This window comes from Eutrigla gurnardus (assembly GCF_963514095.1).
Source record: "Eutrigla gurnardus genome assembly, chromosome: 23".
In the NCBI taxonomy this organism is placed as follows: domain Eukaryota; kingdom Metazoa; phylum Chordata; class Actinopteri; order Perciformes; family Triglidae; genus Eutrigla; species Eutrigla gurnardus.
Window position 1 is genome coordinate 11,488,129 of NC_139934.1, and position 14,354 is coordinate 11,502,482.

At 45.8% G+C, this 14,354-nt stretch overlaps 1 protein-coding gene across 2 annotated transcripts in view; it reads right to left on the minus strand.

Moving 5' to 3' along the window:
* stim2b (stromal interaction molecule 2b) overlaps positions 1-14,354 on the minus strand; it is a 32,472-nt gene that overhangs the window by 15,252 nt on the left and 2,866 nt on the right. For both annotated transcript variants that reach the window (XM_084002798.1, XM_084002797.1), the window contains exon 2: positions 85-215. In XM_084002798.1, coding sequence (XP_083858924.1) covers positions 85-215 — 131 coding nt within the window. The remainder of the gene's footprint in view (positions 1-84; positions 216-14,354) is intronic.

The following is a 14,354-nucleotide window of genomic DNA, read 5'->3' on the forward strand; positions in this document are numbered from 1 at the left end:
CCAGACCCCCAGACACACACCGCCGATTCTTCAACACGCTTGAAACCCGCCTGTCAATCCCACGTGTAAACGGCCGGCGCTCACCTCCACGCTCTCGTTGACCTCTATGCCGCCGTCGTTGTCGTCGTCCAGCTGTTTGTGGATGTGCCGCAGCGCCTCCAGGCTGAAGCGGTCGGCCTCGCCCATGCATGGCGGCATCACAGTGAGACAGGGGTCTGCAAGGGGAAGGATAAGAAGGTGGAGTTTACACAATGATCATTATGTTAGCAGCCCAACAGAGAGGAAATAAAACACATTTCCTCCATTTTTTTGTCACAGTAGTATTTGTACCAGCCCTCTTAAAATCATCTTTAACACGGATGTTAGTCCAAAATACCACGTCTTCTCAGGAATTGCTGCGACGTGATGAACCGCATGCTTGGCACACGGATGAGTCACGCTGCAGAACGCACTCGGAGCCAAATAGAGCAAAAACATAAAGATGCATCCGCTGTAGTAAAGTGAGACGTTTGTAGCAGAAATATATACGATGAGAATAAGCTGTTCAGTCAATCCATTTATCATTTAACTTATTTTTTTCCAAGCATAAAAACGGTTTAGATGGTCCCAGGCCCACGAATGTGGGGGTCACAGGTTACAAAACAGCAACAACAAACAGAAACAGCTTGAACAATGTTAGTGGAAGACTGATTTTCCTCCTCTGTGCACGCCTTATGGGCAATTTATTAAAATTCATGCAACTTCTTTGAGTGATTTGAAAGGAGTTTTGTGGCTGCCAGCTGTTGTATACTCCTCCTGCACAGCAGCTACAAAAGCAAAAACTGAGTAAAACATGTTCACCGTCTAATATCTCATATTTCACTTGAACCTGTTATCAATAACATCTCAAATGAGGTGCTGACAACAACATAGAAAGCATCTTGTGGTATCAGCAGTCTAATCGGGCCTCCTGCTGGAGACTCTCTCCCTCGTGTGCTGTTGTCATTCCTGCAGCGTCCCCAGCCCCCCCCCCCCCCCCCCCCCCCCCCCCCCCCACTCCACCCCCTTGTTTTTATTCAGTCACCCTCCCGTCCCACCGGGGAAACGAGCCCATTACTTCCAGCCTTCCAAGCTATGGGCAGTTTGAGCTGGCGTGGAGCCAAACTGTCTCAACGGAGCCACAAAACACACACAGACGGATTTCCACAGCCACACACACAAGCTCAAAACCATGTTTTTTTGTGTACATTTACACCAGAATTTTAAATACTTTACTCCATAAACTACATACAAAATGACAGAAACTATTGCTTAAAGCTATAAGCATCTGTTTAATGTCAAGTAGGGCCGAGGCATTGTGCAAGCCTAACAAATGATGATGCTTCCTTTTTGGCAACGGTTTGGGACCAAACACGAAGCCACACAGCAGCCGAGGCAGATACGACAACACCCAACGCATGGATCGGGATCTGGCAGCGACTGGGGTTTCTCTAGCAGAGGAGAAATCTGGACGGTACAACAAAAAAACACCAGAAAATGACACAAAAAAAAAACACGAACAAGAGACAATGAGAAAAACAAATCGTGTTGTAGTTTGAAAAATGCTCTTGGATGCACAAACTCAACTTTTTTTACAAATATTCCATAAAAGTTCTGAATGTTCAAAAAAGAAAAATGTGGAAAATGTACAAATACAGTAAATATTAAGCTGGAACTAGCAGGCTTAGCTTGGAAAGATGTTAAATTAGCAGTCAGCAGCATTATAACATTAATAAAGAATACTGCAAAGAAGCTGCAGATAACTATTACTAAAATATCAAATAAATCTGGAAAAGGCATGTACAGTAAAGTGACCGTGTGGCATTTTCTGGGAGTTTTTGATGTCGGATCTGTTTCCCGAAACAAGACTTGACACGTTAGTTATAGAGTTGCCACTTGGCAACCCGCTGACAGGCAAAAGGAGACGTCCCATTGGACGACTGCCCGGGGCTAAGTTTGGGGAGGTTGTCCATGTCGACCTGTGCTGGCAAAGGGCTGCACCTGTACTCAGCCTACGTCAGTACAGTGCCAGAGGTCAGACAGCGCACTGATCGTTTGTTGTGTGTGTGAGCGGACACAGCGGGAACCGCAGCAGATTTACATTCTCCTGTTGAGATGATGATGTGGTGGCACTAAGCGGAATATTTCACTTGTGTTTGGCTAAATTGCTGCAATTAGAAAAAATCACCTGTCACTTCCTGGTAGGACCGAGCCTCCTGTTTCCCCTCTACTACTACCGTAATATCTCTAAACACCGTGCACTACAAAAAAAAGGGAAACAATACCTCCACAAAACGTTTCATTTCCAAACGTTAAACTAACCACACAAGATGTGCATCAGTGACAGGAAGCATTAATAACCCGATAAAGCTGCTTCTTAGCTCAGCCTCATTTCAGAGGCGTCCGTCTGCCTCGACTCCAAAAAGCATCCGATGCTCGAGAGCGAGTTCGACGATGCATTTGCTTAGCGTGCCAGCTCAGTTTACATAGTCTGTTGTTTGCATAGCATGCATATCTATTTGGCTGTTTGGGTATTTAAACAGGCACACAACTCAAATACTTTCCTTGTGTTTTACATAGACACAAACACATACAGAGATGGCTGCAACATCCGCCTGCGGATCCTACTTTAACTTTCTTTGTTTGGCATCGGAACAACGGCACAAACAACTTCCTATGATGTTGACGTCTTTATTTAATTGTCATTTCTTTATATACCGGTGGCCTGATTCTGTTCTGCATGTGTGTGAAAACCCTTCATGAACCAACTTATTCTCTGAAGCTTGTAGAGGGAAGATAATTCAAAGATAAAAGGGGTAAAAAACCGTCGCTGACAGTATTTAGGCTGGGCCACCTAGTGTGCAATTCAGAACTATGACAGCACCAGCCATTCCTTCTCAGGTGTCCTATTTTTGAGTACGTCGGAGTACGTTTAGGGAGAGCTGCGAGCGCTACAATCGGGAAACCAACGCGACAGGAAGTGGCCGCCGGTGACCCCGAGCGTTCCGGGGGGACGCACGCCAAATCAAAACAGCCGGGAGAGAAGCGGTCCCAAAAGATGACAAAATTGGAAAGCACTGGGTTATTTTTAACCCGTCAGGCTCCCAGTTGTCAGGATGTAAACGCTCCACAATGGCAGAGGTCTCCCTTGCTGAAACACACACACACACACACCAGCAGATGTTAAGTACACACACACACACACACACAGCAGGAAAAGAGTAATTCACTCTGCCATAACTCACAAATACGTGCAAGCTGTCACGGAGGGCGCCAGGTTTGCTTCAAAAGAATCCGATAACAAAAGCGTTTAGCTGTCAGCTGCTGCCTTTAAAGTGAATCCCAACACTTCAAACTGGTTTGGGGTTTTTTTTATTTTTATATGCGTGTCGTTATGAAGGTTCATTTTCATAGAAAGCTGTAAAGTAGGTGACGGGAGGAGCAGACGGCGAGGAGCGTGCGTCTGACGTGTTTACGGGAGCTTTTTTTGGGGACTTCCTTGAACCCGATCCCTCGAAACACACGGACATCGTGTTTGTACAACTGAATCAATACGGCAGACCTTGCGCTGCATTCTGGGTGTTGGAGAGCGTCGTCCTCGCATAGTGTCAGTGTTTGACGTGGTGATATGATAGAAGTGACAGCTCGGGCGGGAGATGTGTTTTTTTCTGCATTTCTCATATGTGATCTCATTCAACTCAGATCAGCGGAATGACAGGACTGTACTTCCAATGTTCCTTCAACACAACAAACAATGTAGTTTATTTTGGGTAGTGGTGGGTGATGCCGCCTGACGTTTACATCATGGTATTTTTGAGGGGTTTGTGGCGACGATGGGATATCATGAGATTAGGGAATTAAAAAACAGATTTTCAAATAAGCCTGAGAATGTGGCCGGCATGTGTTTTTAATAAAAATGTGCTTCACTCAGAGTTCGCAGCCAAGTAAACGGCCCTGCTGCTGTTTGATTTCTTAGTGAACTTTTCTGCTGAGCAACATGGATCTCAGCAATAAAAGAAAAAAAAAATCCACCACAGCCAAATTGGGAATTACATTGAACTTACAAGTATTTACATCATTCAAGACACCGAAACGACATGATGAAACCGATATACTCCCCCCCACCCCTAATTATGAGCTGATCTCTAAAGAACTGCACCAAATGTGTATTCATCCGCAGATGTAAATAGTTCCAGACGAACGCAACATCTACTCCAGTTTGAGTAACGCTTCGTAAAAACTACAGTGCCCAGTTGTCTTTAATTATTACATTTGTGACCCATTTTCATCAGGAACGAAGAGGCGACGTAGTGCCACAGGCACAGTAGAGACGTTGGAAGGTATTGAGAGATTTTTGATAATAAAAAGGAGATAATACGAAGATTGTGCAGCCTGGAAACACAAAGCCCTATCACTACTTAGTAGAAGAAGCCAACAACTGGGCTCACAGCTCCAGCAATATCGCTAATCCCTTTCCCCTCAACCACAGCCCAGCGAGAAAGAGTGGGAAATCTCACTAAATAGCGCTCAGAAATTCCTTCAAAGCGATGAAAATGTGTAATTTTTGCCAATTGTCCCTCACTGTAAGGCATCTCATTGTTTAAAACACCAAAAATCCTTGTTAAATTACATTTTTTCTCCTTAATTTACTGCTCCCTGAAGATAATAGACAGTATGGAATCATGTGTCATCGACGTGGGGCCTTACAACGAAACAAAAGATCACAATCATACGAAAATCCCATTTAGTTCATCCGGCACAAATGTATTAAGTTGCGTCAAGAATCTATTAAATACAGCTCAGTGTCACATGAGATCGGAAGGTACCTAAAACATACTTCCTGTGTAAAATTCAAATATGGATTAAATTTAGTGCAGCTTCCTCTGGCTGGGTAAGCTGCTTTTAAAGACATTTTAGAGATGGGACGAAAGCATAAAACAATATCTCCAGGGCATTTTCTCCTACAGTATGAACATTTTCCCATCATCTGTGTTCATATATCTCATATTCAGTCCATAACAAATGTAGGTCAGTCAGACAAAGAGAAGTGTGTTATAGTAAAGATCTATTTTGTCGTCTTGTGCAGGCAAATCGGAGGTTTCACTCGACTACAGAAGTGGGTATTTGTCTCGTCTTGCTCAAGGGCACTTCAGCTCTGCAGCCGCTGGGCCTTCAGCCTTTCCCCTCCTCATCTCATCGTTCACTCCATGACTATGCCTGCGCTGATGTAACAGTGGCTGCGAGCTGAGGCGACCTCCCGCTTGCATGTCAAACAATATTTTACCGCGCCGCGTCGGCCGTGTCAGCAGTTCATTAGATGCCGTGCCAAACTCCTATCAGCTTTCACGCCTTCATGATGTGGAGATGTTGGGTACAATCTTACGTATTCTTGCATGTCATGCATACTCATTGTTTGTCCCGACCTGTGGCTCACATGGCCCCGGCCGCCTTGTGATTGCCTCAAAGTCATACGTCTTGCAAACAAAGCGAAAAAAAACCGGAGCTGCATTGCATTCAATAGGCCAATTAGATGCTCCGAATTGTGTGAAAGCAGGAGAGGGAGGGGGAGGAATGCGATGTCAATGTGCACCAGACTTGTAGCCCTGTAACCAGCGGGGCCATATGGCAGCATCATAAATCAGGCTGACGGGTCAGTATTAAGGCAAGTAAATAAAGCTTCTGGAGAGTCTACCATTTCAGCTCATCAGCAGCCATTAATAAGACACAAATATCATTAGCCGCCTACAAATGCCACCGGCCAGAGAGCTGAGAGACGGAGACAGAGAGGGGGGGTAGTTGGAGAGAGAGAAACAAGATGCAGAAAGAGTTTGTATGTAACATGTCATGAGCGACGAAAGAAAAAAGCTGGAGGGAAACAATCTGAAAAGCAAACGTCTCCGTCTGAAAACGAGTGATTTCTCCGTCTTGATACACTTACAAAAAAGAGAGCATAATTTACTTAGCGGTTTTTGTTGTATTTTTTTTGTTATGTTTGATCTACTACTGTGCTGACAGGTGAGCTTCTCTAACTCCCCAGGGTGCCCTCGGGCATGTCAGTAGGATGTGTAACTGCAAAAATCATCAACTAGCACAAACACAAAAAAGCAGCGTGACACACATAATTACCCAACTTCCCAGAATGGGAGTAAAAAAAATTATGTTTTTTTTAAACGACACGCATAGATTATCCTCAATCCCAGGTCCCACCAACGGTGTCTCGCAAAAACCACACACACACCGAGCTGCATGTGTCCGAGTCTCTCGACGTGTCTCAACTAAACCCGATCCACCCTGAACCGTATTATCTTTGTCGCAATTTGCTGAATGCAAGGTTGAATGGGTTGTGCAAATAACACAGGTGGAGGTGCAGCTTGATCTCCTCCGGCATCTGCAGGCAACTAGTGTGGATTTTCAGGGTGTGGCTAAAAGGTCTGACTCACTCAATTTAGGCTCCAGGGCTCTGCAAGGTCTTGCCTTGTTTGGAGTACGTTAAAGGCACCCTGTAGAGTTTGGGACACAGACTGTATATAAGAAGTGGAGGGAGTCTTCATGACGTCATTGGTTTGTGGATGATGGACCATATTTGGACTGTGAAAGGAGCGACGGGTGGATCTGATGGGCACAAGCGGCAGAGCGGCCCCCTGAGCAGCAACCTTACTGGATCCATCTGGATTCTGGTGTGAAGCTGTTAACAAAGTTAGTTTTATAACTCAAGGTCAACTTTACAGCTAAGTGTTCCAGGCATCGGAGTAGCTAACTGCATTGGTAGCGTGCCAACGACAGTAGCAATGTTGTGGTGGCAACCTGTCAATCAGCAGGTAGCCCCGCTCTAAAGCATACCCTGCTTTATGGTCTATTGGACTTATTCTGGTATATAGCACTTCCGCTTTGGCTTCACTTTTCAGAACTGGAGGTCGCCTCCTGGTTCAGGTTCACGTTTTTTAGTGGGTTTAGTGGGTCCCCGTCTTAAGGCTGAATTATGCTTCCGCGTCGACACAACGCAAGGGGGCTTGCGGACCCCTTACGTCCTTGCGGACCCCCTGACGTCCAACGCAAGGGCCTGACGTGTACCTCCCAAAAATCCTAGAACACCAACGCAGCGGCTTTGGCTGTGATTGGTCCGCTAACTACATCCGCTGGAGACCGCTATCCGGTTTCCACTCATAAACACCGCCATTTAAACTTTTAAAAGGCTACTTTTATTGTTTTCACCTCGTTTTATTGTTTGCACCTTCTCGCTTTTTCACAAAGAAATAAAACACCAAGTTCTGAAAAATTGTGGACGTTTAAAGCCGGAAAGTAAACAAATACGCTATAACGAGGCTAACGACGATATACGCCAAGAGTCTCGGTCGGTCTGTCAGTCTTTACAAAAACCATAGCGCCCTTTACCGGTGTGGCTTTGAATTGCATTTCGACATGTAAACCCAACGCAGAACCATCACGGTCTCCAAGCAACTGCGTGGCCGTTGCGTTGCCGTTGCGTTATCACTACGCGGAAGCATAATCAGGCCTTTACAGGGCACCTTTAAGTTTGCACTGCATCTGCCCCCGAACAGATAAAAGCCTTCTACTTCCCCATCTTTGGTTCAGCTCTTTGTCATTTCCACTGAGACAGGGTATCCCTTACCCATCTAAAGCACCTTTATGGGCATCAGTAATCCTCTGTGTAAGCCTCGGCTTAAAAGAGGGGGGAGGAGGGGGGACAACTCGAGCAAAACGCGTGGAGGCTCACCAAGTCTGATCCAAAAACTTCCAGAAAAGGACACACTCTTTGCGCCTGGGCGTCCCAGGAATGTTTCAATAACCCCGCAAACAGGAGACGTGTGATGTACGCAGCCAGCTGGAAGGAGAGCAGGAGGAGAGAGAGAGGATGAAAAGACCGAGTGCTCGTTTAATTAGCTCGCCGGGCCTCGACACGCTCATCTGGCCATAAGGTTAATGGATTGGATGTCTGAGCGAGACAAGGAGCAGCGGGCCGGGGATCACATGCTAGACTTCCACAAGTTAACAATGGACAATGAGAAGCATGATGAGAACTCAACATGCATTCGCCACGTAGAAATGGGATCCGGTGTCCTTGCACAGCTCACGAACTTCGGGGATTACGAGGGAAAATAAATGATTTTCGATATATCCCCGACTGGGATTAAGTGTTCCTCGTCTGTAATCGGGGGCCCTCGGGACAAGAAAGCTGAGGGTTAAGCAAATAAAAGATGGAAAGTAGTAACACAAAACTGACCCCAGATGTGTGTCGAAGCAAGTAATGGTTGCAATTTATGCCACTGAAATATTTTCATGTGAAAAGATGATTGACTTTAATTTATGTTGAAATCTTTTGTTGTAATAAGCCATTTCACTTAAGGGACCTTGACATTTTAGGCCTTAAAAATGAGATTTAGAAAGTTGGATATGTGATGTACTGTACCACCAGAGACCATGGTGAGAGCTGAGAAAGATGACATCTCAGTGTTACCAACACAACAATGGACACACTTAAGTCTATTGCCACATTTTGATCAGGTTACGGACGCAGCCACAAGAATCTAATATGTTAATTACTGCCAGAATGATTCAGAAATGGTGTCATAATTTCTGTCCTGAGCTGAACTCGCCTTTTATTGTGGCAACCACAATTATTTGCGACGCCGAGCATTAGCGGCCGCAGTCGAAAATATGTTCTTTGAAAGGCAGAGCGCCAGCGAATATAGTCTGAGGCAGAATATTTCTTTAGTGAAACTGTTGTGAATCCTGACGTAACCGACTGCACTTCTATCAACACAGATCTTTCAAGTAGCATTACAGCATGGAGGATCATATTACGAGTCCATTGTCGTAGCCTGATCCCACTGGTAGCGTGACCACCATGAAAGGAAACTATTTGAGCAGTGAAAGAAAGAAAATGGTGCACATTGCTTCAGTGGGAGATTTAGTATGGCTAGGTTTACAGCTCGTTTGATCTCACATTACCGGTGGATTGTTCAAGATGTGTGCAAATTGGAAATGTAAAAAACTCCACAGCTCAGACGTCTTCAGGCGATGCAAGAGAAAGGTTTAGACATTTATAGAACATTTTAAAAAGCATGTTTATATTACCACTGCATTTAAAACCTACATGCTATGTCAAAACAAGCCGGTGTCAGCGTGGACGTGCTTTTAGTTCCACTTTGAAAGGTGGCACTAAAAGACACATTTTGGACACTTCTGTGTCGCTGCATCGCCATGGGAACGTCTCGGTCTGTTGATTTGCAGCAGACAGCATGTTTGGCTCCCTGCCAGCTTCCTGTGTATGTCTTCTACCTTCCTGCATGACAGGGTTCTGATGGGTTTTTTTAAACTCCCTGCTCCTAAATATGGACACCGGTATGGAAGCTAAGAATAAGCGACGCACTTCAGACAACGGTAGAGTCGGTTTGTGGAGCGGATCCAAATAAAAGACGCCAGATAAAGTAGAACGCTGGGTTTCTGCTGATGATGCAACGCCCATGCAGACTTAACAGTGACAGTAAGGTTCCTCGAAAAGGTTACCAAACACCTGCGTCTTACTTTAGCGCCCGTCTCCGATGTGAAACACGGCAGAAATCTCGTTGGCGGACAGGAGCTCGACCTTTTGCCGACCTCTGACCCACTCGCTGCTGGAGAAGCAGGGGAAGAAAGCGAATGAAAGTCACTCTGTCGCTATCAGCTCCTTTGATGTGTAACACAAACTGGGACCATTTTGGATCCGGATCAAGGGGAGGCCAAGTGGCTCCTGAGCGCCCAGCTGTTGGTCCGGACATGCTACTGTTAGCAGCACTAAGACGGATTAGTGACCCCCCCTGAACCAACGGTTTAACTGCTGTCTGTTTGCTCAATGAAAACCAACCACGGGAACAATAATACATATTTAAACCTGCGTTACAGCATTTTTTGACACTGTAGGGGCAGCGGAGAGGAACTCTAAACCTGCACATAGGTACGCATCCTCATGCTCTCAAGTTTCCTTCGTTGGATTACATTTGCTTCTCAGTCTCCTTGTTACATTCGGCCTCTACTTGCATAGTGGTTTGTTGTGAGCACAGGTCAGAGTGTTGGTGGATAAAGACTCCAGAGGGGGGACGGCATACCAAAGAAATCCACACCGCCTTTTGCCCCTCTTGCCCAGGCCACGACATGACGAGCCCCCTGCCAACGGAAAGTCCCTGTCCACTGCTCCTCACATCTAAGATCTAACTTTAAATCCCTCTGAAACATGAATATGGAGCCGTCTGCCTGAATGTGAATGGAGAATCGGCTGTAACATCTTTCCGCCTTTCTCATTTCTCAGTAGTCAAACGAGCCCCACGCCCGTAGATAAAAGAGATTAAACCTTTGTAGCTCTGAACAAATAAAATGCAAGATTTTGAGCTGAGAAAGTGAATGCATACATAACTACATGCGATTAGCCTGGAAATGACATGCAAAGTGAGAAAAGTCACCGTGCCTGTTTTAGGCTTCTGTGAAGGGCATGGCATTTGCTTCTTCCTGTGTTAAGGTGACGAGTATTATGTTATTAGGCGGTGATCCCTTTTATCCAGAAACAGCAGGATTCTTTCCGTTTAGGCATGGAAGCGTTGACAGCGATCAACGAATCCACGTGATGTGTCGTCAATACATCGTCAGAAAAACAGGACAAATGGTCATCAAAGTGAGAAAAGTAGCAGATTTGAGAAGCTGAATTAAAACAGCAAATGTTAAGCATTTTTCATTTCCTGTCAGCCTGCTATCGTTCAGCACCGCTGTGTTTGTTCTGGAGGACATTAAAGTGAGGACCGAGGTCAGAGAGGAGAAAAAGATGACGTATATGACATCACTACATGTCTTTGGGCATGTTGGCACGTAGCGTTGCCAGCTTGTGCGCATCCATCACAAACGGCTCAACCAGTCAAGTACCCATGTGTTGCCAGCTGGGGGATCAACACCTCAAAGTGTGGAGGAGCGGGACAACAATAGCAACCCCCCCCCGGGGCTGAGGGCAGACGTTTCCGCTACTGTAGGCCACTCGCGGCAGGAAAACGCTGTACAGCTGAGCACGGTGACCTACATCTCTTCTTCTGCACGAGCGAATCGGCTTACTGGCTGCTATCATGGCGTGCTCATGAAATTAATTATCTCGAGCACGGTGGCGCGTGCATTAGAGAGTCAGGAATGTAAAACGAGGATTTGCTTCGGGACTTAAAGCTATTTGACAGCGATATGGCGTTTGAGGGTAAAATGGTGCAAAGCGGTATATCTGCGGAGACACTGAGAAAGTAAATTGAAAAAATTACAAGAGTCCCTCAATGGGGATTAGAGACAAGTGGCTCCATGTAAGTGAATGAGGCCATTGATTGTCTCAGTTAGCGCTTAAGTGTGATCTCTCACAGTGAGGTAAACCATTAAATAAAGCCCCATTATCTCCCCGGTGAGTCCGGTTGAACATCAAACCGGTTCGATGGCGCCGTGGCGGATCTCGGTTATGATGAGGTACCCGCCGCGTGATTGTCTGCAGCAGCCACACCAGGGAGCGTGATGGAAAATGCACATGGAAAAACTTCACCGGCGGCTTTATAAATACACCGGTCTGTTCCGTCTGGTGATGGGACTCGTTAGGCCGGATCACAACCCTGGAGCTCCTGATTGAGACGGGCAGCTGTCCACTTCTGGGGAAAGTCAACCGGGTGGCGTCAGCGCGGCGATGAGCTGCCGTTCTTTCATTTGAGGTCATTATCTCCGCCAAGGGTACGCCTGGAGGGGATCTGTATGTCTGTCCGCACCTAAGCATGCAAGATCACGTATGTTCAAGGACCTCTTGGTTGTGGTGGTTCACAGTTAAAAAAAACAAAAAAACGTTGGTATTGTTGTGTACCATCTGCTGAATAATCCCACGCCCATTATCTTATGATCAAAAGTTACTCACGATATGAGACGAATAAATCCCCTTTTTTGGTGTTCTTCGCTGCGGTCGACTGGAAGGGAGCCACGAGGGACAATTCTTTGTTTGGAGGGAAGGAAAGGGAGATGCACATGATGGAGATCTGTACTTTAACTGGATCTTTCACAGATAGATTTTGCATTGAAGCAGTTTTCATTGATTTTCAGGGCTGCATGTGTGCATCAGAAACAAGCAGTCGACAAGAAACTGACATATTATCAACTGAAATTGACGGTAAAGAGCTGCCTGTGCTCCCATGCAGCAAAGGAGCATAATCCTTTATTTGTGGCGACCTACAGTAGGTCCAGTATTCAGCCTCCACTAGTCATGAACTGCTGGGCAGCATACGATGGGATTATCTGAGCTTCTTTTCTCTGCCTGCTGTGGTTTGCAACATTAATGAGCGGTGAGACCGAACCGAAACAATCCATTCTAGTTGAAATGCATTTAGCTCACTTCTCACAGCTGTCAGGTATGGTTACATAATTTGCGGTGAAGTTTGATTTCTTCTTTTTCGGCTCATGGGGAACTCTTCAGAACAGTCTGTTCTAGTCGGGGGAGAGGAAATGACTGTGGAGCTGTACGCCACAGAACCTAGGACATCAGGACTCGCTCCACACACAGCCTGTCACAATTAGCCCCCGGAGCGAACCCGAAACTCCCAACGCCACGCTAAGTAAGACAGCCTGGCTTTCCTCAAGCCAGCATTTTACTCTGATAGAAAATTGGCCGGCCAGCAGTGAACGCCAGCATCACAAAATGCAAATCTCTCTCCTCTCCGCGGTACTTGAGCAAGCGCTGGTGAGATAGGCAAACGTTGAACCTCCTTTACAAACAAATCCCTTTTATTAACGCGGCCACTTTGCCAATGTCATGGATCATTTTGCAAAATTAACAAAGTTCAGAAAACGTCTCCTCCAGACTTGGAGGATCTCTGAATGAGTTTCTGTATCTTTGAGTTATGTAAAGATAAACGCTCGAGCACATTACTTGAGGACTGGATGTCCCTCAGAGGGAAGCGCTTTGTTTGTTGAAACGCCAAACAAGCTAAATACGCCATTAAAACAGTGGAAGACCACGTTCACATCTCCACTCAACCGTCCCCTTTGACGAATGCCTCTCGCTTTTCTTCCCAAAACAGCCGCGCATGCAAGTAACTTCAAGTTCACAATAAAGTCTGACAGTCGAAAAGGCCCACCATGGTTTTGTGGGTTAAGACGAAGACCGCGTTACTTCAACTCCAACAGACTGTGAGATTCAAGAAACCAAAATCAAATTACTGCATCAGCACCTGATTAACTGGTGCAAAAATAATCTGACGTGATCGTCTCCAAAAAGATGAATCTCAAACCTCATTGGTGTTTAAATGTAACATTTTTACATTCAAACTTTAGACAATTTCCAGACCAAGTAGGGAAACTCTTGACAGCGGTGCTCAAATGTGACACACTTATGTAATCCTCCCCCTTCGTCTGCTTTACTTCTGAAACAAAACCCCAGCTCCTCTTGAAGCAGGCGGTCTTTTGAAGATCCTAAATCACAAGGGAGCTGCATGATCCACCAAATGTTAAACCCCGACCCCCCCAGGTCTCACCCCCTCACTAGTCACAGCATGCAAAATGGCAGCTTTGAACCCCAAAATGCGTCAATAACGACAGCGTCCTCTGTCACCTCAATTACCATTAACTCCTGCTCAGGCCTGCTCCACGTCTACACCGGGAATTTCATAGATCGTTCAATGCGTTCTGGGCTTTTGTCCACACCCAAACAGCGGTTTGGTTACTGGAAACGGAGCGCTTGTAAACCTCCAGCCAGGGTGAAGATTTTCTTAAACTGTGAGCGCCATCATCTCCTTTGTGAGATGTCACTAATGAGGCGACGCGCCGCGCACCAGCTGCATATATACGTCTACAAAAAGGTGGTCGTGACCAAAGTTAGCACTATATTGAGGAACTGAGGCGTCAGAATGTGTGTGTGTGCAAATATACACACAGGCGAAATGAGTTAATCCCAAAGACAAGCATCGCTCAGCAATTTAGCCCAATTTTCGGAACGTGCAAACATCCCAGAGTGGTGCTTCATAGATGTAATGAATCGAGTGATTAAAGCCACACACTCTCTAAGTGATAGCGCTACATGCTAGTGTGATGCAAGTGTTGAAACAAACAAATTGGCTCATTAATGCACGTTAGCTTACATTACATTAGATTTCTTAAAAAAAATAGATAACACCAGGAAACCAAGATTACATAGATACACAAATCACAAGTAAACTCTGCAGGAAAAGCATGAACACACACAGATGTGTTTTTTCTCGCCTGATGCCAAGACCAGTGAAGAGGCAGCTGACCTTTCCACGCAGCCAGCTGGGACATGTGTAACGCCGCGGTCATGTTTACTGACA